This window comes from Lytechinus variegatus, chromosome 12, assembly GCF_018143015.1.
Source record: "Lytechinus variegatus isolate NC3 chromosome 12, Lvar_3.0, whole genome shotgun sequence".
Taxonomy (NCBI): domain Eukaryota; kingdom Metazoa; phylum Echinodermata; class Echinoidea; order Temnopleuroida; family Toxopneustidae; genus Lytechinus; species Lytechinus variegatus.
In genome coordinates, this window is record NC_054751.1 from 7,834,429 (window position 1) to 7,860,010 (window position 25,582).

Here is a 25,582-nt window from a genome sequence, read left to right on the forward strand (position 1 = left end):
GCACTGCTTTTGACACACTAGTTAATAACAGCTTACGAGTTAACAATATCTATAGCGCCTTTACAGGCTAATAAACTACATTGTTGTATACTTTCTATCTGCATCTGCAGAACAACATGTGAGCTGATAGAAAAAACTGTGTCCCAATTATTATTTTAGTCCATATATGTTTTTTATGTACAAGCTGGTGCATGGCCATAGCTATGTGCACAGACAGTCAGAAGGTCTTGTGTGGTCCTCTCCCTGTCTTGGTGCTCCTCCAAGGCTCTGAAAACATGGGCTTGCATTGTCCTGGTCTGTCTTCTCTGATGACAGGTGATTAGACGCCTATCCACCATGCGCACTGTTAGGCATGAGCTGTGACTCCTTGAAGAGCAATGACAACAACTGATACACACCCGTACTCTTCCCTCCCGCTCTTCTGTTGAGTCTTCGGTTGTAACCTTCAGCGTCGTTGTTGGTCTTGATGGCCTTTCCAAACATTGACCAGACTCGCACTGGCCAGGTTGGGTTCGTCATCCTTGTCGACTCTAGGTAATCAAAGAGCTGGAAAGATAAAAAAGAAAATGAATTATTGTCAATATTATTAATATAATTGTGTATCATAAGTTCAAATATTTCTTACTTCTTATAGTTACAATGATTTGCCATGCATGTCTTCTGGTAGCTACTAAATCCAATCAAACCTTTTCAAATTTGATGTCATCTTCAGTTAAGAAGCGAATGCTTTTCTATATGATACAGTAAATTGAAACTTGATTCACTCTTCAAACATATCATTTCAAATGTTACACCTCCTACCTAACCTAAAAACTTGTTTTGCCTATTTTCACGAAGAAACAGTAATGAAAAAATAAACAAAAACAGATATTTTTTGTTCAACTCAATAGTAATTCTTCTTAAACTTTGAATTATAAAAAAAACAGGTCATGAACTTTGGTATGCCTGTATGTACTCTCAAAATATGATTCATGGTACCTAACCCTATTTTCATCGTAATGAAGTTAGAATACATTTAGTTGTGATTTATTACCTCATCTACATGGGACTGTCGCTCTGAAGCCGAAGTCGTCGGAACTCGGGGACCACTTCTACTGGCAGGAATGGTAATGCCATTAGCTGTTGTAGAAGAAGCCTCTTCTCCTCATCCCTCGTGTACATTGGTGCTAGGCCAAGGGCTTGGATCTTCCGGTAGACAGACTGCTTCCAGTGAAAATTACAACCAACTAGATGTGCCGGTAACAAAACAAACGTAAGAAAACATCCAGATTAATACAAAAATTTGAATAACTTGGAAATAAATCATTTTGTTTTAACATTAGTCACACTGAACAGTTGATCTTCACTACTTAGACCAGATAGAACAGGTAAAAAACTTTTACAAAATTGTGCATATACATCAAATTTTATTCTTGTGATTAAAAAATGGAGTTAATAGAATACAAGAAAGTCCATCTTCTGCGATAAAATTGGTAACTTGAAGAGAAATGATCACAAAATAAAGTCAGTTGTTGAGCGGGGCCGAGTCGAGCACAGCTTATACACGCACCTGTGGGAATCGCGAGCTGTAGGAAAAACGCCTAAAATTCCACTTTTTAAAAAATATTTCAGCAAAAAAAGTAATAGAAAGTGAAGAACATTACCATCTTACCATATCTCTAGAAAATTGTTCCAAGAAATTTTGAAATGACAAAAAAATAGACACAAACTTGTGAGAAAAAAAATCACGAAATGGGAGCCCGCGACGTCCCTGGGTCCGAGTTGTCCCGACCCCCATCAGCATACTTCAGGATTGATACATTCTGACTTTATGCCTTACAATCATCTGTGTAACGGAAATAGTGTCGAAAGCACACAACCTTGAGGTGAACCTGTATTAATAACCATAGCTTTGGATGTCGCATTTTTACTTCAGCTGTTTGCCTACAATTTGAGAGAAAATCTTTGATCTATAAGATCAATCCCAGCCACACAGCTGTCAACATTTTCCCTCAGATCTGCGAATCGTTTCCGAGTTGAGAATCGTTGGGTTTCTGTATTCTTTGATTACTTCTTTAGGTAGACAAAATATTTTTGCATCTGGATAAAACCGATTTGAACAATATATTGATAAAACAAAAATAAATCATTGATATCACAAACATTTCATAACGTATATCATATATAGATGTAAATGAGGAGGTGATGATGCAAGATGTAGCTTTCAGAGATTTTACCATGCAAACTTTTGACCGTTCGTCTGGCCTTCATCAGGTCTGTATTCATAGAAGCAAACAGAACAAAACACATGCAAGTAAGGTCATGATAACAAGAAAGTTACAAAATTACAAAAAGTACTGAACAGAAAGACGACAAAAAGAATAACAAAAGAAGGGGTATGAAAATGAACTGAATTGTTTTTTATAATGAAAAACGATTGGTTACTTAAAATTTGAAGAAACGGAGAAGGAGAGACTGTAGTATTATTTTAAGTGTGGTGGTTATAACATGAAGCTACTTTAGCCACATATGTATGTGGTGCTGCATTATATGATGATCATAGGCATGACAGAAATAAAGACAGGCTGCGGGACGTAGCAAATTTTTCACTCTCTTAATGCAAAGCTTGTAAAAGTGAAATAAATTGGCTATGAGGCGGGCATGGAACCCTGGTCTCATAATTATAATCCAATCTGTCCATGACCACAGTATCATTCCATTTGTCTGCCTTGAAAATATTAAATAGACTGGGGTTAACCAGTCTAGTCAGAACTTGCGAGATCTGGATGCGAACTTTGTCTGATTGCGACCGAGTAAGGTGTCTCAGACTAGATTCAGTCTTCTGGATGAATTCATTTTGGTTAACTTTCATGGGAGCCATACAAAATTAAGTCTTTATGAAAGAACTTAGTGCTCATTCTCAGTCAACTGATGTTGATCAAGGTTGATGAAAGTTTTGTTTGGCTGCAAGTTGAGTCTAGGCTTGCATTTTTTTGGGGGGGGGCTGGTGCTGGTGAAACGAGGAGGGTGCCCTTGTCTTCTGAATACACTATCTGTGCTATAGCAGTTTCATCTTCATCGATCATTACAGGGACTTTGTGAAGGTTTTTCACTTCCATTACCTCCTGGTATACTTCTGAACCAGCTGGAAATTGTATTCAAATAATCCTGGCTCGAGAGAAATGGAATTGTTTTTATGCCAACGAAATATCGAGTGGATTTCTGGTCCGAAGATGTTTAAAGAGAAATTCCAGTAGTTGCAGGAAACACTGATTTCATGAGAAAGTCTGTAAAACCAGGCTTAATTGTCAGTATATCATCGAGGATCTAGATCTGGTACAGTTACATAAACTGAACTTTGTGAAATCTTGAAATCTACGCTGAAAAACGTTCACACTGAAGATCCCCAACACAGATAGGCACACATGGGACAGTGTATTATTATTGCTGGAATAAAGACCCGACGGAAGTGACTGAATCCACGATTATTTTGCTTATTTCTCAGCAATTACACAATTTCTCCAAGAATCCTTTGGCACATATTTTTTATTCATACAAACAGACACTTGGGTGGTCATTATATTAGATTCTGTAAAAAGTCATTTTGAGATCGTTACCAAAACTGGAATTTATCTTTAAAGACACAAAGTTGGCCAGACGAGGCCCACCCCACAGTAGAATAACCTCGAAGTAGCTCAGCATTGGTACAGAATATCTTTTACCACGTTTTTCAACATTGAGGCTCCTGGAGATCAATTCTACACAGAACATGCTTGTTCCCGAGCTTCCGATCATCTGCTGCTCTTTGGAGCTGGTAGGCAATGGCTTTCGGCGACCACCTTTTGGCTTATACTTCCACTTTCTACCTATATGTCCTGTTTTCTCACTGATAATCTTGCTGTTTTGCTGGCAAGGAAGGAAATCCGCGAGTCCCTCTCTTCGATAGATTTCTGCTGTTGTTTAAGCTTGGATTGGGTTTCTGCTGTTGTCAGATACTCATTTCCTATACTGGATGTGTCCCTTTTGCCATCATCACCGTTTTTTTTTGTTTCCATAACAGCGCTCTCTTCCAAAATGAGAGTGATTTCGGAATTTTTGCACACTGTTGGCACATGTTATTTGTAAATGTGCCAAGCCATGTGCATCTTGCACTCTGAAATGTCCCTTCTTTGTAAATGGACCACTTTTAAGTTGAATGGTGTGGGTCGGGTGTGGTTCAGGATACCAAGAGACAGATTTTTTTGTCAGTGCCAGGTTGGGTATCATCTAGTAATAGTTTCACATTAACAACAGTCTTTTTGTTCCTTTTCAACGTATGCGTAGGTTTCCATGGAAAATCCAAATCATATATGTTGATCTTGTTATCAGCAGATGACTTGGTAGATGTGGATGGCTTAAAAAACTGTAATTCTCTTGCTTTGAACAGAATTGGATGTACGAAGTGTTGTCCAACATTTGCGAGGTAATAGTTAGCATTCAGTGATATTGGTCCTTACAATGCACACAGAAGGCATCACTTCCCTTTCAGACAAACGTGTTGGGATATTCTTTATCAATGACTGTGAAACGGTGAACTTCCGGGGTAGTTTGAGAATCAGCTGCAATGTTCACTTGGTGGGCCGCACTGTTGAGGTGATGTCTAATAGGTCTGACCACTTGTTACCCTTCCCAATTTTCAATCTTGGTCTGGCAGTACAGACATCTGAGTTTGGTACATCCATATTCTATCACAAGCATCTGTGTGACTCAATCAATTCAATAATGCATGAGTTAGAGACATAAAATTATATCTCTTCAAGCACTTGTTGTATTAAAAATGTAAGACATGCCTATACTCTTAAAACATTAACAAAATACACTTCCTACTCTTAAGGAGTATATGTCCTTTCAAAAGTAAAAGCTCACAAGCTAAATAACATGTGAAATATCTGTGATATTTTATATTAAATGAGAGAAATGCCTCTTATATTATCATGGCAATAAAGTCAAACTGGTTCACTATATTCATTCTATGAACTTGTCAAAATGATAGTAACTTACTGTCAGCAAATATTGTTAGCACCTAAAGGGGTATAACGGGTGTGGCTACCCGGAGCTACACCAGCTCATAAAACGGGTCCTCTCAGAAGGAGAGCTGGCTGCAGACTGATTAAATCACACTGAATTACAACATAGCAGAATCATCCAAGCCAAGAATACAAAAGAAAAAACACCTGAAGTGCATGCCTAGCATTGCAATTTACAGGAGGTCTACATAGCACCTCAGAAAGGAATCTTAATTACCATTACAAAGGCTGCTCCTAACCTAGGCTATAAAATCAGACTCTGTTAGCAAAGATAGGGAAAGTAATCAAGATTGTGACAGCCTTAAATCTGATGAATCTGGTCTTTCATACTTCCATTTCAGATTTCTTCTGTCTCCACCCTAGTTCCCTTACCGTCTGATGGGGGATCTTAGGCCATGTTTATGCTTCCACTTTTCAGCCCAGAATCAGTGTTTCCAAACGTGATCAGTCCAAAACATGGTTGTGTCCATGCTTACTTTCATGTAAATGCTGTTTCAAAACGCCAGTCGTAAACTCACAAAAAGGTTTATTTGTAAATGTTGTTTGACCAGAATCAGGCTTTCTGGGGAAGTATAAACAGAACCACGATCGTAAACCTGTTTAAATGACATCATTTGGTGCATACTTCCGGTGAGATGAAAATCCGCAGGCAAATACAGTCGCATTGCTCCATGTTATCTCGTAAAAACAACACTCGGAAAAAAACTTTCGAAAAAAGGCGCGCCAAATTTGACCTCGCTTTCCTGCTCAATGAAAATTACGATGCAAAGCCAGCTGGAGATCGTGATTTTGCCTCTGAAAAGTTAAGCATAAACAGCACTCCCAGAACCACGTTTACGATTGGCGTTTTGAATCGACGTTTGAAAACGCTGATTCTTTCCTAGCAATGGAAGCATAAACACACCCTAAGTCTAAGCATGGAGTCATATGTTACACTGAAGTCCCACTTGATATACTTGGTGTCATTATATCCAGAAAATGATAGCCTTTTAATTTTATGACACCTATGTAGATCTACATGGATTCAGAGTATTTTCCTCTATTTATTTGTGAAAAGATATGGATGTCCCCTACTTCTAGCGATGGAGCATCCATAACCTGTCAGATTCTTTTTTTTTATTATGTTTTGATTGTTTTCATAAATAATCAATTACAAAAAATCACATTATTTACATGATTAGACATGATCGTAAACAAACAAACAAAAACTGTAATTGTTTTAGTTTGTTCTGGATTATGTTACTTACCTGACGGATTCTTAGTATCTTGTATAAAACATTAAGTTTGATCTCCAATGTTCCGACTGGCCGCTGTTCAGAAATGCATAGCCGATCTGGAGCTCTGCCCCTTCATAAAATTCTGGTGGTGCTTACCTTTTTTGTGAATTTTCTCAAGTGAACCAGGTGTTAGGAAGTATTTAACTCTGTGTATGCACTGTACAAGAATGGCATGTTGTCATCATCATCATAATCATGGTCCTAATCATCATCGTCACCATTTCCATCATCAACACCACCACCACTGCTGCTGTTGATGTGTAGGTGGATATATGATATCATGTGAGTTAAGCTCTTTAGAAAATCATGTACATTTATTTAAAGAATATAATGTAAGAAAAAATGTATTTGACGGATCTAAATATGTATTTGACATTGTATAATTCAAATCAAATCCTCCACGTACCTCTTCAGGGTGATAACGTAGCCGTGTACTTATTTAGAAGTTTTATCAAGTATGCATTCCTGTGTCTCCCCAGCAGCTCGAGTAAGAGGGGTGGGTGAGACCAATACAGCTCGTTATCCACGTCTTAGAGATTTTGTTTGATTTTTATCAACAGTGAGGGCATCATGGTCTAGTGGTTATGACTCTCGTCTTTCAATCAGAGGGACGTGGGTTTGAATCCTAGCCATGTCGTGTAACAACTGGTTAACTTTTCACTAAACTTATTACGCTCTAAATAATCAACAATGAACATTTAATGTATATATATGACCACAAGAGAGGATCACCAGTCGCTCTTAAAGTTAAGAGTGTATACACTGTATAAGAATGGCATGTTATCATCATCATCATAATCATGGTCATCATCATCATCACCATTTCCATCATCATCAACACCACCACCACTGCTGCTGTTGATGTGTAGGTGGATATATGATATCATGTGAGTTAAGCTCTTTAGAAAATCATGTACATTTATTTAACAGCTTTATGAAACGGCCCCGGCTATATGCCCTCTACTTCTGAGTAGAGGTAGTACTTCTTATGTATTTTAACTATATTGTTTACAGTTACATTGTATTTTTGGTACTTTATTTCTATTCTTATTTGTACATGAAAGTGATGTACATACATTTAAAAGCAAGAAATCCAAATCATGATTATAGTGATTTGTAAATATTGTAAATAAGTTGATATATTATTGTATACAGAATATGGGTATAAATGCAATAGTGAAAGATATACTGGTACAATGTATCCCAAGTATAAAGATGCAGTAAGATTGAGTAAATAATCTCATTGTTATAAAACTGATGATTTATGACTTCATGAAATGATGCTGTTATTATTTATGAAAATATGCTTTGATTTAGTAATTCAGTAGTTTTTCTGATTCTTAAAAATACTAGATCTATGTGAATTTATGTCTTGGTTGGATGATACACATTTAAGAAATGACTGAATTGTAATGAGAATTAGAAGGAAAAAATTCCCATACAAATAATATTGGGGTTTTTCCCCTGTTGTTCAGAAAAAAATCCCTAATTTATCCAATTATTTTATTTTTTACATTGATTTTGACATCATATATGTTTTGGCTCTATAGGATAGAGTCATTACGGTTTCATTAATGCTACCATTCCAAGAGTAGTGTTTTTTCTGTGCCAGTATTATGTATTGCTTGTAAATGTGATATGAAAATTAAATGTTTATGTTTATTATAATCTCAAGGTTAAATTTGTTTTCCATCTATTTATTTTAGCAGTAGTTCATGTTTTTGTCTCTATTGAAGAAATCACTTATATCAGTAAAAAGTTGGTAACCCTTACATTGGTTTATGATTATTTATGATTATTATTGGTTTATATATTTTTGCTTATTTTCATGGCTTTCCATTGTTTTTTAGGAATGCCACAATGAAGCCTTCATAGTTGATCATGGAATATTGGGCCTGAGTTCACGAAGGTGGTTTAGAATGTCTGTGTTTTGAAACCCTGGTTTAGGCAGATTTTCATCAGTTAATGTATACTTGATTTGGCAAGGGTCCAATATTTTGTTTTTTTTTATAACAGGATACTAAATTTACAGACGCTATGGTTTATTCATTAATGAGTCCACTTTTGAAGTTACATGAATTCAACTGGGTTCATCATTTCTAAACCTTTCACTAGCATGGATTCTGCACCCTGTGACAAAAGCATGCATCACTTACAGACCTTGTGCATATGACATCATAATCTCATAGCGCCCTCAGAGGATATAGGATTACGTGTGAATGGAATTGTCAGAGATGTGCCAGCTGCAGATCACCAATGCACTCAAGGCAATTGCTTCAGCCTCTAAGTTCAATCACATTAATACATAAGGGCTACTGTATTGGACCCTTTCTTAAATCATATTAAACCATAAACCATGTTTCAAGCTGTGGATTGAAAACCACTTTTATTAATTCAAGCCTGAAGCAAGTATTCTAAACTATGATTTTACTTGAACCATGGTCTTATAATTATGGTTAACTATTGAAGGGGAAGCCACATGTGATGCAAGTCCACATAACAAAATATAATCACATTAGGCTTGCAAAGAATCACATAATGAAATGATAAAATTGTTTAAACAATAGCTTTCTTCATCATTGAATGAGTGGGAAATATTTTGGCACTAACCTTGCAAGAAGTAGTGTAAACGAACTGTTTGAGACTTTTGCATGATCTTGCGCAGACCATGGTTTAAGTAAAATACATGTAGTTTAGAATACAGCAAATCCATTTTAATAGTGGGAAGCTATTATCTGAGAGCTTTTCGGATTCTAATGCTTTTTTATATAAATAAACAGTAAAAGTAAACCGTAAAATAATTATTTCCTATATTTATACATACATAATAATATATCCCACTTTTAAGTAAAAATGAGGAATTAACTCTGGATTTTTACGTTGTTTTGTTTCGCTGTTTTCACCTGTGAACCTTGAGCATTTACATTAAATTGGATTTCGCTGAATCACATTTCTGATAATTATTATCTATACATCTGGAAACTAATTTCTCCTTAGTTGATTGACTTAATGAATTACCCACGCATTAAACATTTGAGAGCATTACAAATTTCGGTATTTGGGGTTGTACATACATGCAATTCCTATTTTAAATCTACCTTTCCTCAACATCAAAGAATACAACTGAAAGATCACTTCAAGAAGCTTTGTTTACTATACTTTCCTGTATCAGTTTTATTTTTTATCAAAATTATTTACAGAATATAATACCAAACATGACAAATATCAATGAAGAAAATTTTAAAATTTCTCACAAACTTATGGTCACTTTTATCTGTCATGGCTGGGAGAAATTCAAATGTGACAAAAATGATGCACTTACAGATTAATCCTGGAAAAAAAAGTGCAGAAGTGCAGCTCAGTGATGCTTCAAGAAAAATGTGACAAATTGTTTGTTTTCAATTTTGTTAGAAATATGAAATGCATACATGTATCAAAATCTGTTGGTCAAACTCTCTAAGCCATACTAAATATGACGATACATCCTTACAATTCATTTCAGCTTGACTGCAATGAAAAACACTCACCTCTATTTTGGTTCAAAAATATATCCGTTGGATTTCTCCCTAAAATAGATTGCTTTGTGGGCTAACTGAACCTTTCTCTTGCTCAATCCACTTACTTATGGTATAAAATACATGCAGCACAGATTTGTCAAGCACTGATCATTTATGCCATGGTCACATTTGTTCTACGGCGGCCGTACGGCGAGTCGAAAACAGCCGTTTTAACATTTTTTGTCCAACTACATATCGGTGGTTTGAATCAAAATTGATAAAACGGCTGTTTTCGACTCGCCGTACGGCCGCCGTAGAACAAATGTGACCATGGTATTAGGTAGAAAAAGCAAAAGTAAGCTTTGCTTACTGAGTCATTAGATGACACAAGATTACAGTCGCTCATAATAACAGGCCTATTCACATAAAGACAATTACGACTTTGGTGACAAATACAACCTATTTTGGGATAGATAGATTTTGCTCAAGATGTTTTTTTTATGACTTGGTCCCATCCTTAGATTGTCTTGCATCTTCAGTATAAAGGAGAAGGCAATTGTTTTGACCTTCTGTCACCTTGGCAAAATTGCTCCTCAGTCCAGTCTAATCAATCAATTTTATTCACTTTTTCTACTTAACCTAATATTGACTATTAAAGTTTGTAACTAGTTTACCTGTTCAGACAGACCAAATGGTTTCTGGTTAAAAGTGATACAAGAAGAAACGGGCAAGTTAAACTACATGTATAAGTCGGCCAAGTGGAAATATGAAAGTGAACGCTGTGTTGCACCTGCACCTAGCATCAGCTGAACCTCAGTAGCCCCTTGTATACCTTGCTCGTCAAATGTGCTTCCAAGCTAGTCTTGACAATGGGGATATCTCTGCATACACAAATCTGCACTGGACAACATAGAAACACACTTTCGCTGCCAACGGACTGCCTTTAGACACCAACTTTCAATACCTACATTACATCTTCTGTCAGTGACCTGACATATACTCCTGCAACTTTTGCTCCTCTCTTAATAGTTCAGAGGGCATAGGGTTAGAGTTAGGAGTGTAATAGAGTTTTTGGTTCAGAAATAATGGAAATAATAATAATAATAATAGTGATGTCTTATTGAGTGCACACACCGTCCAGAGACGCTCATGGCACTAGAACAGCAACAGTTCCTTTGGAAAAACATAAAAGAGAAAAATCAGTCAGGGGATAATTTTCCTGTTTGATTGCAACTCTTTCTGTTTGATTGCAACTCTTTCTGCAACGGGCCCCAGGGGCCCGTTGCAGAAAGAGTTGCAATCAAACGCAACCCGAAAAATTAATGCGCAACTTCATTTTCAGCCAATCAACAGTGCGTATTTGGGACTTGCGATTGATTTTTTGACTTGCGTTTAAACGCAACTCTTTCTGCAACAGACCCCTGGTATCCCATTGCAATTTGCTCCACATAATTTCATGACAGCTACACAAAATTTCACTTGTGTAGCAATTTTTTACATAGAACTGTACAGAACATATTTGAAAGCTTTTCTCTAGCAACCACAAATGCTAATGAAATTTGAGAAGTAAAATTAGTCCCTGTTAGTGTTTATTAAGTTTGAAGGTTAGGCTTCATGTTTGGCTTAACATGCAGATTATCCATTTGTTGCCAGAGCCCGTCTGTCATCTGTCACAGATTGCCTTTGCATTGTTTCTCAAATCCTCTCCATCAAGAGTTCTGATCACAAGTTGCCATGGTGTTCTTACGGTCAATCGCTGGGTAATCCAAACAGTTTGATGCTGCCTGCATCCCTCTCTCTGTTATACTTGTCCTTGTCGTCACAGGCGAATGCAAGCAGGTACCTCTTGGGGTGCCAGGCTACGGTGAAGGTCGGCGATTCGCAGTGGACTTCCGTTACCTTTTCACCTGAGCAGCAAAAAAAAAAAAGAAGAATTGAACGGAACTTTTTTTAAGTCCAGTGGAAACACAGCACAAATCTAGCTGAGGCTCTTGATCCAATTTTCTACAGTATTCTTGATAAAATAATGTAACATTACTGATCCCAGCTCTTCAATATATTTTAATCCTCGTATAATGAGATTCCCCAAGTACCAAAGTTAATTTTGAAACTCCTAAAATCTTGTCTCGCCTGGTTTCCATTGTAAATTAACGTTAAATTTCAAGAAGTACCTGCTGTTGTTAAACTTAAAATGCATACGAAAAGGTTGCTTTGCTTTTATTTGAGCCAAGTACTTTTAATTCAATCTGGACTGTTTCTCAAAGCTTGTTATTGATAAATAAATGTTATAATCTATTGTATTGGCCCCGTGGCAAATCAAATACATTTCTAGTTGCCATCAATATCAAGTTTCATGAAACAGGGATTCAATATCCAGTCAATGATAATACAAAAAATTAAGATGAGTATTTGTATAAAGTATTTAAGATTTACCTGTTTCGACATGAGCCACATCTATGATGAGATCTTCAGAGGCAGATGCCAAGAGCTGCCCATCATGGCTGAAGCTCAAGGCACGTACAGGCCAGTCTAACCTGTTAGAATAATTTGAAAAAGGCAAACTCATTCAATGGTCTGTAGAGGACATGTTCTTGGGCCTGGAACACAAAGCTTTAGCGACTGATCATACAAGTGAATTTCATGATTGCTTGTATATTGTAGTCAATGCAATTGCAAAAATTAGTTCATGATCAAATGCTAAGCTTTGTGATATGGAGCCCAGATGATAAAACACCAACTGTCCCACAATTGAATAACTTTTTGATTGTAGTTAATTGATCATGTGAAAATGCTTTAAATTTTTATAATCATATTAAGAATTATAACAGTAACTCTGCCCAAGTCAAATCTCTTCGGACCAAATAAATCTGGTTGACCTCGGAGGAAATTTCACTTCAGAAGAGGTTTATGATATTTGCATATTTTGTATAATCAGGTATGATTTTTTTGTCTCACATGCATAGCAGAGTGAGATTATAGGCGCCGCTTTTCCGACGGCGGCAACATCAAATCTTAACCTGAGGTTAAGTTTTTGAAATGACATCATAACTTAAAAAGTATATGGACCTAGTTCATGAAACTTGGCCATAAGGTTAATCAAGTATCACTGAACATCCTATTAGAGTTTCATGTCACATGACCAAGGTCAAAGGTCATTTAGGGTCAATGAACTTTGGCCGAATTGGGGGTATCTGTTGAATTCCCATCATAACTTTGAAAGTTTATGGATCTGATTCATGAAACTTGGACATAATAGTAATCAAGCATCACTGAACATTTTGTGCAAGTTTCAGGTCTCATGATTAAGGTCAAAGGTCATTTAGGGTCAATGAACTTTGGCCGAACTGGGGGTATCTGTTGAATTACCATCATAACTTTGAAAGTTTATTGGTCTAGTTCGTTAAACTTGGACATTAGCAGGCCTCGAAATAATCGACGGCCATGGCCGTCGATACCCCATTACTGGCCGTCATGCCCTTCTTCTTTTTGCTAAAAGTTATGGCCACTAAAAATGTGCCCTTTTTTATATGGCCGTGGTGCCCTTTTTCTGATATATAATGTGTCCCTTTTTAAAGTCTGCACCTTTTTTTCTGAGCGAGGAAAACTTTTCTCCGATCTCAAAAAGTATTCAATACCTTAGCTTTACCAGCGACGTCCAGTGCATGTATGCAGTCTAGTCCGAAGCCGCGCCGAACGATGAGCTAGCTATACACAGCTGGCCGGCCGGCCGGCCGCTAGCGCGCTTTACATATGCTATGTAAGCTGCAGCATAAGAATGGACGAGCGCGAGCTCCGTATGTGTACTACACAAATGTCGTGCACGCTGTACTGTCCTAGCGAGCGCGCGCGATGCGTAAGTACAGTACTTTGAATGGGAGTGTTTCATAAAGCTGTTCGTCAGTTACGAACACCTTACGAACGACCGGTGATACTTTCTTGGGTGCTAATCAGATTCACATTTAATTACATGTAGCTCAAGAAGGTATCACCAGTCGTGCGTAAAGTCGTTCGTAACTTACGAACAGCTTTATGAAACACCCCCCTCCCTCCGATATATCCGTACAAGTACATGCCATGAGGTAATTTGGATAAAGAATGGATAAAGAATTAGATGAAATTAATTTACTTCTACCAGAGGTACTTCTACTTGATTTGTTAATATGTACATGTTACATGTTGGATGTCAAATTCAAGACTCAAAGCAATGCAATGATGTGTTATCCTGTCCTGAAGTGATTCTGAAGAATAATGAAACTTTCTTTTAAAACCTTATACAGTGAGTGTTGTCAGACTATTAAAGTTCATTTTTTCTTAAGTAAATAATGTGGTTTGGTAATGAATCTGATGTATAACATCGACTATGGAAAGCCCCCCCCCCCCTCCCCACGCCGCGAAACTGTAACACCTACAAATAATTTATTACACGCCCCTTAAAAAGTGGCCTGGGTGCCCCTCTGTATGGCCTTGGTGCCCTCTGCTGCCTGGCCTCAGTGAAAAAGTGCCACTCAAAAAAGTGGCCCCCCAAAAAAAATCCTATTTCGAGGCCTGCATTAGAGTAATCAAGTATCACTAAACATCCTGTGCGCATTTCAGGTCACATGACCAGGGTCAAAGGTCAATGAACTTTGGCCGAATTGGGTGTATCTGTTGAATTACCATCATAACTTTGAAAGTTTATGGATCTGATTCATGAAACTTGGACATAAGAGTAATCAAGTATCACTGAACATCCTGTGCGAGTTTCAGGTCACATGATCAAGGTCAAAGGTCATGTAAGGTCAATGAACTTTGGCCATGTTGGGGTTTTTTGTTGAATAACCATCATATCTCTGTAAGTTTATTGGTCTAGTTCATAAAAAGTGGACATAAGAGTAACCATGTATCATTGAAGATCTTGTGCGAGTAAGAGTAGTTTTCAAAGTCAGCACTGCTACTATATTGAACCGCGTGATGCAGGTGAGACGGCCAGAGGCATTTCACTTGTTTCATTTTGGGTTAGTTTTTAACTTGCAGAAGAGGTTTATGATATTTTTATACTTTGTATTATCAGGTATGAAAATATTTTCAATTTGGGCAAGTATTTGACTTGCAAAAGGTAGAGAGACATATGCAGAATTCACTCATTAGTAGCCTTAACATAAGGTTTTCAGAGTGACCATCACTGTACTAAGACACAACATTTGAAACCAGGGGAGCATTTCATGAAAGGACTTGTCGGACGTTTTATCCGACAAGTCTCATTTTATCCGAGAGTTACTATAGTAACAGTGCCTCTCAGCCAATCAGAATCAAGGAAAGATGTCAGATCTGACAACTTGTCAGACAAAAGTGTTGATGAAACGGTCCCGTTTATTTTTCAGATCCAAAATAACCCCTCTGAACTTCCAATGGTTTAATACAAATGTCATAAAAATAACAACACTCAGAGAAAATGTCATTTGTTCTTATATTACTGACCTTGAGAAGGTCCTGACACAAACCAGCTCGGGAACATCCCAAAGGCTCACCAGGGCATCGGCACTTCCTGTGGCAAAGTACCTTCCGGTTGGATCAAACTCAATGCATATGCAGTTAGCTGGGTGGGCACTGAGTTCCTGCAGAGGTTTCAGGTCTGGAAAGCTGAACAAAATATATTTAGAAAAATAAAGAAACATTAAAAGAACTTGCCAAAACTAAAGAAGAGACTAAATTTTATATATATTACACTCAGAACAAGGGGCCATTATATGAAATTTGCCAAAACAAGAAACCGCCTTGACCTCAGAAAACACTTCTATAGCCAAAGAGTAATATAAAAATAGAATAAGCTTCCCCAGTCTGCCACTGATGCTCCCACATTCCTCAATTTCAAGAAAGAATTGTCAAACCTGGGTTTTTAAATGGATCCCCTGGGACAACCTTGACCCTGCCACACCATACATTCAACTGTACAGTGTATATACCCTGCTATGATGAACAGGGTTCCGTAACACAAAGTATTGCGATGAATTGCAAATATGAAAGAACCGCACTGATTGGTTCCGGGGCAAAATTTTAAAACATAGATAATGATTGGTCAGTCCATTTAGTAATTGATTGCTGATCTTTGTGTTACGGAGCCCAGGTGTGGCCTTCAAGGTAACTTCAAGTTGGGTGAACATGCAAGATGTTTCAGGTATCATAGTATTCAATACAGTCAGGTCTGTATTAAAGGGGAATCCAACCCAAATAAAAACTTGTTTTTATAAGAAAAAGAAAAATCAGACAAGTTGATAGGTGAAAGTTTGAACAATATTGGACAAATAACAAGAAAGTTATGAATTTTTAAAAGTTGTAAATATTGGTAATCACTATACCTATGGAGACTTCAAATTGGCCGCTTATGTGATGTCATAGTGATGTAAGGCAAGGACTACTCTTCCATGTACTTCAATACATATTATGGCTAAAATGTCATTTTCCCCAAAAGTTTTATTTCAAATTGTATTTTTCTTTCATGAGGACATTAAACAATATACTACCTGGGTTATATTTAGATTACTGTCCCAGGGGAATGGGTAATTAGGAGAAAACCACAAATCCCTGATAATAAAGTACATGGCCTATGGGAAAGTTGTCCTTGCCCCTTGTCATAATTTACTTACCCAGTTGCCAATTTGATATCTACATGGTATTAGTGATCTCAATTTTAAAGCAGCTATAACTTTCTTATTGCTTGTCCGATTTCTTTCAAACTTTCACCATTCTGTTTAATTCATTTTTCTCCTTCCCAACACAACATTCTATAGCCAAGGCTGGATTCCCCTTTAATGGCCAGCTGTCTTTAGTGGCCCTCCCTAAAATTGCTTCCCAATTGGAAAGAATGTGTTTTGAAGAACCTGTCAATAAAGGTCACCTGTCGACAGTATGTAGGCGCATTCGCTGTTTCCTCTGGATGAACTTAATAGAAAGGTTTCACTGGTAATTTCATTGATAAAAACACAAGAGTTCAAATGCTTTGAAAAATGACATCACCAACTGCAGTGATGCCTTCCACAGTTACCGCACACATTCAAGGATACAAGTGTTATTTGTCGTACAATAATAATAATACAAGTGGAATGGCTCTGGCCGTCTCACCTGCGTCACGCGGTTCAATATAGCAGCAGTGCTGACTATGAATACTACTCTAACTCGCACATGATGTTCAGTGATACATGGTTACTCTTATGTCCAAGTTTAATGAACTAGACCACTTTTTATGAACTAGACCAATAAACTTACAGAGATATGATGGTTATTCAACAAAAAACCCCAACATGGCCAAAGTTCATTGACCTTACATGACCTTTGACCTTGATCATGTGACCTGAAACTCGCACAGGATGTTCAGTGATACTTGATTACTCTTATGTACAAGTTTCATGAATCAGATCCATAAACATTCAAAGTTATGATGGTAATTCAACAGATACACCCAATTCGGCCAAAGTTCATTGACCTTTGACCTTGGTCATGTGACCTGAAATGAGCACAGGATGTTCAGTGATACTTGATTACTCTAATGTCCAAGTTCAATGAACTAGACCAATAAACTTTCAAAGTTATGATGGTAATTCAACAGATACCCCCGATTCGGCCAAAGTTCATTGACCCTAAATGACCTTTGACCTTAATCATGAGACCTGAAACTTGCACAAAATGTTCAGTGATGCTTGATTACTATTATGTCCAAGTTTCATTAATCAGATCCATAAACTTTCAAAGTTATGATGGGAATTCAACAGATATCCCCAATTCGGCCAAAGTTCATTGACCCTAAATGACCTTTGACCTTGGTCATGTGACGTGAAACTCATGCAGGATGTTCAGTGATACTTGATTAACCTTATGTCCAAGTTTCATGAACTAGGTCCATATATTTTCTAAGTTATGATGACATTTCAAAAACTTAACCTCAGGTTAAGATTTCGATGTTGATTCCTCCAACATGGTCTAAGTTCATTGACCCTAAATGACCTTTGACCTTGGTCATGTGACATGACACTCTAATAGGATGTTCAGTAATACTTGATTAACCTTATGGCCAAGTTTTATGAACTAGGTCCATATACTTTCTAAGTTATGACATCATTTCAAAAACTTAACCTCAGGTTAAGATTTGATGTTGACGCCGCCGCCGCTGCCGTCGGAAAAGCGGCGCCTATAGTCTCACTTTGCTTCGCAGGTGAGACAATATAGCATTTATGAGGCACCGGCCAATTGATCTAGTTTCCTGTTCAATGGCGCACTATATATTACCCCTGCTGTAGCTCCAGCTGATACAAGCACTTGGTGCATTTAAGAAATTAATCCTGCCGGGTACCCATTCACCTCACCTGGGTTGAGTGCAGCACAATGTGGATCAATTTCTTGCTGAAGGAAACTACGCCATGGCTGGGATTTGAACCCTTGTCCCTCTCATTGAAAGACGAGATTCGTAACCACTAGACCACGATGCCCCCACTAACTCTTTCTGAAATGGCTTCTTGTCCGGTTAGACAAACATATAAAATACATGAAAGAATTAATTTGCAAAAGTAGGAGATACCTTAGGATGTTGATGTGACCATGACCATTTGTTAAGAAGAAGAGATCACTGTCGTTGTTCCAAGAGATCTCATTCACTTCGTACTTGAATTGTTCCTCGCTGATGATACGATTAGATCTAGCATCTACAAAGGTCACCAGGTCATCCTTGTTGCCGACGGCAATGTACTGCTCGTTAGGACTCCAGCAGATGTTGATGTTCTCACCTAATGAAATGCAAGGATATGAAAAACTCAAATCATGACATTTTCCCAATCCATGGATATGGACATTATAATCTAGTCTAAAGTAGCTCCTTATTGTTGCTCTTCCAGTATCATATTTGTATGATGGTAGAAACACAATTCAGTCCATCACACCTTGACCCTGAAACATTAAATCAATCAATCAATAATATTTTACAAGTGAGTGTGGGTTTATGGCAATACATGTACAGTCAATTACAATCGATTCTAAATAATTTGGGATTTTTTGATGTTACAGGTTGCTGGTAACTATTATGACCATTCAATTTTAATAAATAATAAGGTACTATCTGACCTTAACATCAACCTTTTGACAATTTGCAAGCTGAAAACTTCACAAGTTTAGAATCGCAACATCTCTCCTAATTAAACAATTGATATTACACTCAATAGGCCTACCCTTGCTCTCTCTAAAACTCAAATAATCAATTATCTACTCAAACCAGCATGCTGGTCCAAGGACAAAGCCTATGGGTATCACAGAATACAACACAGCAATTGATTGGTCCTTATTTGCGTTGTGACCCAGTGGATTAATCTTCTGACATTGAAACAGAAGGTCGTGGGTTCAAATCTCCGCCATGACATAATTTCCTTGAGCAAGAATTTTATCCACACTGTGCTGCACTCAACCCAGGTATGTTTAATGGGTACCCGGTAGGGGATATTCCTTGAAATGCTTTGCGCCTGGGCAGCCCAGCTAAAGCCGGGGTAATAATGATAGCAGGGCCCGCTGGGAGAACAGTTTTCAGAACTGATGTGGCTTCCTTTGGTAAATATACCTACATTATTATCATTATTCAAACATGGTTCAAAAGCCCAAACAGACTGGTTTCTATTGGGCCAGTATAAAAAAAAAAGCAAAAAATCAAAAATAGTTGAGCATACCCTTTGTAGCTATAGTTGATATAGACTTGGCAGACCTGGTATCCCATATCCTGATCGTCTTGTCTCCCGATGCGGTCACAAACACATCTGGGTTTCTGGGATGCCAGCACAGCTGATCCACACTGCCGACATGACCCTTGTATGTTGCTTCTCTGGTCTACGGTGAAGATAAATTCATAATGAGAATACAGCTTGTAATGTGATGTCTTTAAGAATCATCTGTAGTTGAACATGGAGAGAGATTTGATTTTGTTTCCATTGAATGCAATATTCCTGGCAAGAATTCCTCCCCTCACTTGCCTTGAATGGGTGTGCATTGACAATGGGTCTTTTTCAGAATTATTCAACAAATAATCTACAATAAAGATAGCCCATGCACCAGTAACTTTTAAAATTTAGGGGGGACCACCAACATTTTTTGACAAGCAAAAAAAAAAAAAAAAGGTTATCAACCTGAATATAGGGGGTTTCCGCCTATGGCTAACATGTGCAGGCAAAAATATTCCATTTTGTATACTTCCACAACTAATCAAATTTTAACATATGGTTTAACGGATTATTGTTGCTGATATCAGTGATATTATGATAACTTCAAACTTGAGCAATCCAATATGTCTCAAACTAATTTTAATCCTTTTTTAATCTATTTTATTCATTTTCTTAATTCCTAAATAATTTCTTATTCAATTGTGCTAAATAAGACCATTACTTAGTTCTGACGTTCGATCGGCCATTTCGTTTCAGTTTTGAAAGCGAGGTTTTGAATTTGAGGGTCGATCCAGTTTGTCAGGATTCTGTGACTTTAGATTAACCTTCATCCATAAAATTGAGGTAAATGCATAATTTCTTTTTCCCTTTAATTTGGGTTGCTATGGCTACCCCATTTGGAGAGTGCCCATGTGTATCTGCCAACTATAATTACACGGAGGAGTCCTGACCTGGGCTCCAGCCCGCTCGTTCTAAGAAAAAAGGTTATGATATAACCTTGTTCTCTGTTACTCCTTCCTGTGTGGTGAAAAAAAAAAAGGTTGGCAATGTTTGGCTTATTTTCTTTTTCTTTAGGATAAATGCCTGATTTTTTGACACTGTCAGGTTCCATTACAGTTATTCATCATCATATAATTTGGCTCTTAAAGGGGAATGAAACCTTTGGAACAAATAGGCTTGTGTAGAAACAGAAAAATCAAAGAATAAGAATAAAGAAAGTTTGAGAAAAATCAGACAAATAATGAGAAAGTTATGAGCACTTGAATATTGCAATCACTAATGCTATGGAGATCCTCCCATTGGCAATGCGACAAGGATGTGTGATGTCACTGATGAACAACTTTCCCTTTGGTGGACTAAAAAATACCTTCAAAATGTCTCTTTTTGCTTTTTCTTATGATGATACAAACTCTTTATCCATGATGTATTCTTAAAAAATATGTATTACATGCCCTCATGTAGAAAGAACACATGATTTATGGATAGATGTGATAAAAGAGGCAATTCAAGTGAAATATATACTAAAGTAATGGGGAGAGTTGTTCACAAGTGACATCACACATCTTTGTCGCATTGCCAATTTGCTATCTCCATAGCATTAGTGATTGCAATATTCAAATGCTCATAACTTTCTCATTATTTGCCTGATTTTTCTCAAACTTTTGTTGGTCTGTTTCTTTGATTTTTCTGTTTTCACACAAGCTATCTTGTTCCAATGGTTTCATTCTCCTTTAAGTAAATTTGTTTCTTTAAATAATTTTTTCTTAATTAAAAATAGAGATTGAACAACAATTGTTGTACCATATTTACTTTCCACCAATACAGACTCGGACTCAGATGCCAAGTTCAAAGACCAGCTATGCGTGAGATTTTCTGTGAATCTTAGTGAGATCACAGACATTGTGTACAATGTATATGGGGATAGGCTGTGATAGTTGCGTGAGACAGAGATTTGAGGGGATGAACAAGAGTCCAAAATGCTTGAGTCTCACGCATACGCATAATGCGTGAGACTTGGTAGCTCTGCCAAAATTCAAGTTTTCGAGCGCCATGGTCAATGGTGAATACAATTTAACTTACCCCAAGTTATTAAATTGAAACTGTATGGAAATTAGTATTTATGGTGACAAAAGTGATATTTTATTAGGCCTAATGATTTTTAAAATTGTGTGATGTGTACAGCATTGCACTTGTTCACTGCTACCATCTGGCCTGTGGAGAATCTACAGGTAGGACTATGGTATGCCAATGCTGTATAGAGCACACACTTAAAAAAATCATTAAAATATCGCTTTTGTGACCAAAATTACTAATTTCCATACAGTTTAAATTTATTTATGGGTCAATCCATGTCAAATCAACCAATGCTTGTCACCCGACCCTCTTCGATTTTCTTCAAACTCGCACCAAATGTTGCCCCAAGTGTCTGACGGAAAAATCTGAAATATTTTGCCCCAAGGTCAAATCGTTGCTAAGATACAGCCTCCCATAGCAACCAATGCGCACTCAAAGAAATAATTTTAAATAAAATTGCCTATTTTTGATTGATTACTGCAGCAAAATTTGATTGATTACAGTCTTCATTTTAAGTAAATTGGAAGAACTTTTTGGTCTAAACATGCAGAGTATACTGTAGCGCGGACCTGTCTACCAGATTTCGCACACGAGGTCACCGAAAATGGCGTTAAGCATCCGTGTCAATGATTTCAGAAGCATGTTTGGAGGCTCATAAATCCAAAACTAAATTAGCTTACATGTAGAACCAAATATTATGCACATTTATGGACTTTCATATACTCAACAGAATCACAAAAAAATGACCCAAGAGTGCGTGTCGTTTTCCTGTAGGGCGCCCTCAAAGTTGGATTTTTTTCAAAAGATGCCAAGTTCAAGGTCACGGATCACCTCCCGTCCCATCGAGGAGGGGACCAATTTCTGTGTTTTGATAGACATTTACCCATATTTTCAAGTGTTACTTGAGAAATTTTGCTCCCGGAATGTTTAGGGGCTTATTTGCGCATTCCAAAATGGTCGTAAACACCCTAAATTTGACGTTAATGACACATACATGCTTTTCAACACTTCAAATTGTGATAACTCAAAGATGAAATGCCAAAAGACATTGATTTCTTCTGTGATGATAGTCTGTAATTGGTATTAAAAGGATATATCTTTAGAAATAGTTTTTATTGTGGGTAATGACCTTGAAAACACACCTAAAAATCAATAAAAACAGTAAATTGGCAAATTTTCCAGAATCATATGGCATTCAAATGGTGTTTACATTGACTTTCAAATTTGTGTCATTTCAATACAAAGGGTGAGCTTAAGCCAAAACTTGAAAGACATGTTCACTGAAGTTAGCAACCAAATCATGCGAAAATGTGGCGAACAAACTGCCAGCATGCCGCATGCGAATCTATGTTCGCATGATTTGGTTGCTAACTTCAGTTCATATCAACATTACGGTGCACGGTGAATCCAAGCTATCCGCGAAGCGATGTCTATGCCGTGTCGATCAACGACGTTGAGATCGAAGCCGAAATACAGCCATTCCCGATCACGATATTTTGAAAAGTGGTGGATATATTGACATCGAAATGTGACTGAGAGACTTGTCATGACATTTGGGAACAAATATTGGTGATGAGGTATGCTGGTAACCGGCCGGTGCGAAACTGCATTAGCGCCAAAAAATCAAGCATTTGCCCCAAAGAAAAACAGAAAATAAGCCAAACTAGCCACCCTTATTTTGTCACACATGGAGATATAACTGAGAACAAGGTTATCCTTGTTCATTGAATGAGTGCAGCATTGGCATACCATCATGACCCACTCACACAACATGCGAGGTTAGTAATACTAACCTCGCACAACGCATGTGGTTTCATAGTGGACTTTGACGTTTTCATTCATCACACGAATGTGAGGGAATGAAAAACGCCAAACGTTTCAGTATTTCTCCACTAATGATTTCATTTTTTAATGATTTAAGTTTGTTTTAAAAATGAATTGGAAATTATTTATAAAAGTGTTTTTATCGCTTACCTCCAAGTCTCAACCAGGATACTCTGTTCGATCCGTCCTTAATACTGCGGTGGAAAGTACGCAAACAACAATCGAAAAGCAATTTTTCGTATCGAACATTCTCAATTCAAGTCGTCAGCGCATAATAGGAAATTGTACCAAAAATCAACAGGTTGCATCTCATGTATATACTTATTGGTAAAGTACGCCATCTTTTGACAAGATGATGATGAAAGTGGATTGAACGAGCAAGAAAATAATGCTGATCGCCTAGAATGCAGCTAGCTTGCAACACCGTAAACAAAGGTACGGTAGGCACTTAAGAACCAAGTTTGAAAGGACACTCGTAAAATTACGTCACTCTCGCGATGAATATTCATTAGATCGTGGTCGTGCGTGTTCAATACAAACTCTCTGCATGCATGCACTCACTCATTCAATGAACAAGGTTATGATATAACCTTGTTCTCAGTTACATCTCCATGTGTGGCAAAATAAGGGTGGCAATGTTTGGCTTATTTTCTCTTTTTTTATGGGACAAATGCTTGATTTTCTTACACTGTCAGTTTTCATTACAGCTATTCATCATATAACTTGGCTCTTATGTAAATTTAATTTTTTTAATTATTTTTTTCTTAATTAAAAGTAGAGATTGAAAAATGAAAATTTTCTTGCCATATTACTTTCCACCAATAGAGGGCGTACACAAAAATATGCCCAAAATTCAAGTTTTTGAGCGCTCTGGTGAATAAAAAAATTATTCCCAAGTTACTAATGAAAAATAAATTGCAACTGTATGGAAATTAGTAATTTTGGTCACAAAAGTGATATTTTAATGATTTTTTAAAGTGTGTGCTCAATACAGCATTGGCATACCATAGTCCTACCTGTAGATTCTCCACAGGCAGGATGGTAGCAGTGAACAAGTGCATGCACTCAGTGTGTATTGAACACGCACGACCACGATCTAATGAATATTTATCGGCGAGAGTGACATAATTTTACGAGTATCCTTTCAAACTTGGTTCTTAAGTGCCTACCGGCTTGGTGAATAATATCGCGTGCCCTCTTTAGGCAAAAGTTGATATCAACGCTGATCAAGAGGTTGAAGAGGCATCTACGTGAAGATCACGAAAAATGCTCTTATTTTATTAAAAAAAAACAGCAAAGAGAATTCAACAAACGATCCATATGGTTCGGTAAGTGTTATAGAAAAAGTAGAATTCTTAGCTATGATGTAAAGTCATAGTTATTTTAGTAAAAAGGGTGTGAAAGATTCGCGTGCACCAGGTGCATATGAATCCTTCACACACGCACTTCTTCACTGCTACCATTTGGCCTGTGGAGAATCTACAGGTAGGACTATGGTATGCCAATGCTGTATAGAGCACACACTTTAAAAAATCATTAAAATATCACTTTTGTGACCAAAATTACTAATTTCCATACAGTTGCAATTTATTTATCATTAGTAATGTGGGAATAATTTTTGTATTCACCAGAGTGCTCAAAAACTTGAATTTTGGGCATATTTTTGTGTACGCCCTCTATTGGTGGAAAGTAATATGGCAAGAAAATTTTCATTTTTTTATCTCTATTTTTAATTAAGAATGATATAAAGAATCAAATTTAAATAAGAGCCAAGCAGTATGAATTAACAGGTCTAATGGAAACTGTCAGTGTAAAAAAATCAAGCATTTGCCCCAAAGAAAAAGAGAAAATAAGCCAAACATTGCCACCCTTATTTTGTCACACATGGAGATATAACTGAGAACAAGGTTATATTATAACCTTGTTCATTGAATGAGTGCACACACGAGACGATTTGAAACCATGTCATTGAGTGCATCATGACCATCGTTTCTGGGGATTTATTAAACAATTTCTGACATTTTTACTATTGGTGAGTAAGCCAACGCAGTTCAGTGGAACCAAAATACAAAGACTGAAGCTTTTGGTCTAACATACCATAGTCCTACCTGTAGTAGATTTCCCACAGGCAGGATGGTAATGAACCCTTGGGTGGCTTCAGCCCGCACCCGCTTCGCGGGCCGGCCGAAGAAGCTCCC

At 37.3% G+C, this 25,582-nt stretch overlaps 2 protein-coding genes across 2 annotated transcripts in view; both read right to left on the bottom strand.

The window, feature by feature from the left end:
* Nucleotides 1–327: 327 nt before the first annotated feature.
* LOC121425290 lies at nucleotides 328–1,463 on the bottom strand. Its single transcript, XM_041621317.1, has 3 exons — nucleotides 1,043–1,463; nucleotides 807–823; nucleotides 328–620 (listed from the first exon to the last, which is right to left on the bottom strand). The coding sequence occupies exons 1-3, from the start codon at nucleotides 1,159–1,161 to the stop codon at nucleotides 328–330; spliced, it is 429 nt and encodes a 142-aa protein (XP_041477251.1). The 5' UTR covers nucleotides 1,162–1,463.
* Nucleotides 1,464–11,201: 9,738 nt separating this feature from the next.
* Nucleotides 11,202–25,582, bottom strand: part of LOC121425536 (THO complex subunit 3-like) — a 14,657-nt gene continuing 276 nt past the window's right edge. Inside the window, exons 2-6 of the mRNA XM_041621615.1 lie at nucleotides 19,500–19,656; nucleotides 18,368–18,572; nucleotides 15,277–15,438; nucleotides 12,253–12,353; nucleotides 11,202–11,726 (exon numbers count right to left, since the gene is read on the bottom strand). Coding sequence (XP_041477549.1) covers nucleotides 11,569–11,726; nucleotides 12,253–12,353; nucleotides 15,277–15,438; nucleotides 18,368–18,572; nucleotides 19,500–19,656 — 783 coding nt within the window. The 3' untranslated portion in view covers nucleotides 11,202–11,568. The remainder of the gene's footprint in view (nucleotides 11,727–12,252; nucleotides 12,354–15,276; nucleotides 15,439–18,367; nucleotides 18,573–19,499; nucleotides 19,657–25,582) is intronic.

Coding starts and splice junctions, on each gene's coding strand:
- LOC121425290 (XM_041621317.1), bottom strand. CDS start 1,161: ATGTACACGAGGGATGAGGAGAAGAGGCTTCTTCTACAACAGCTAATG.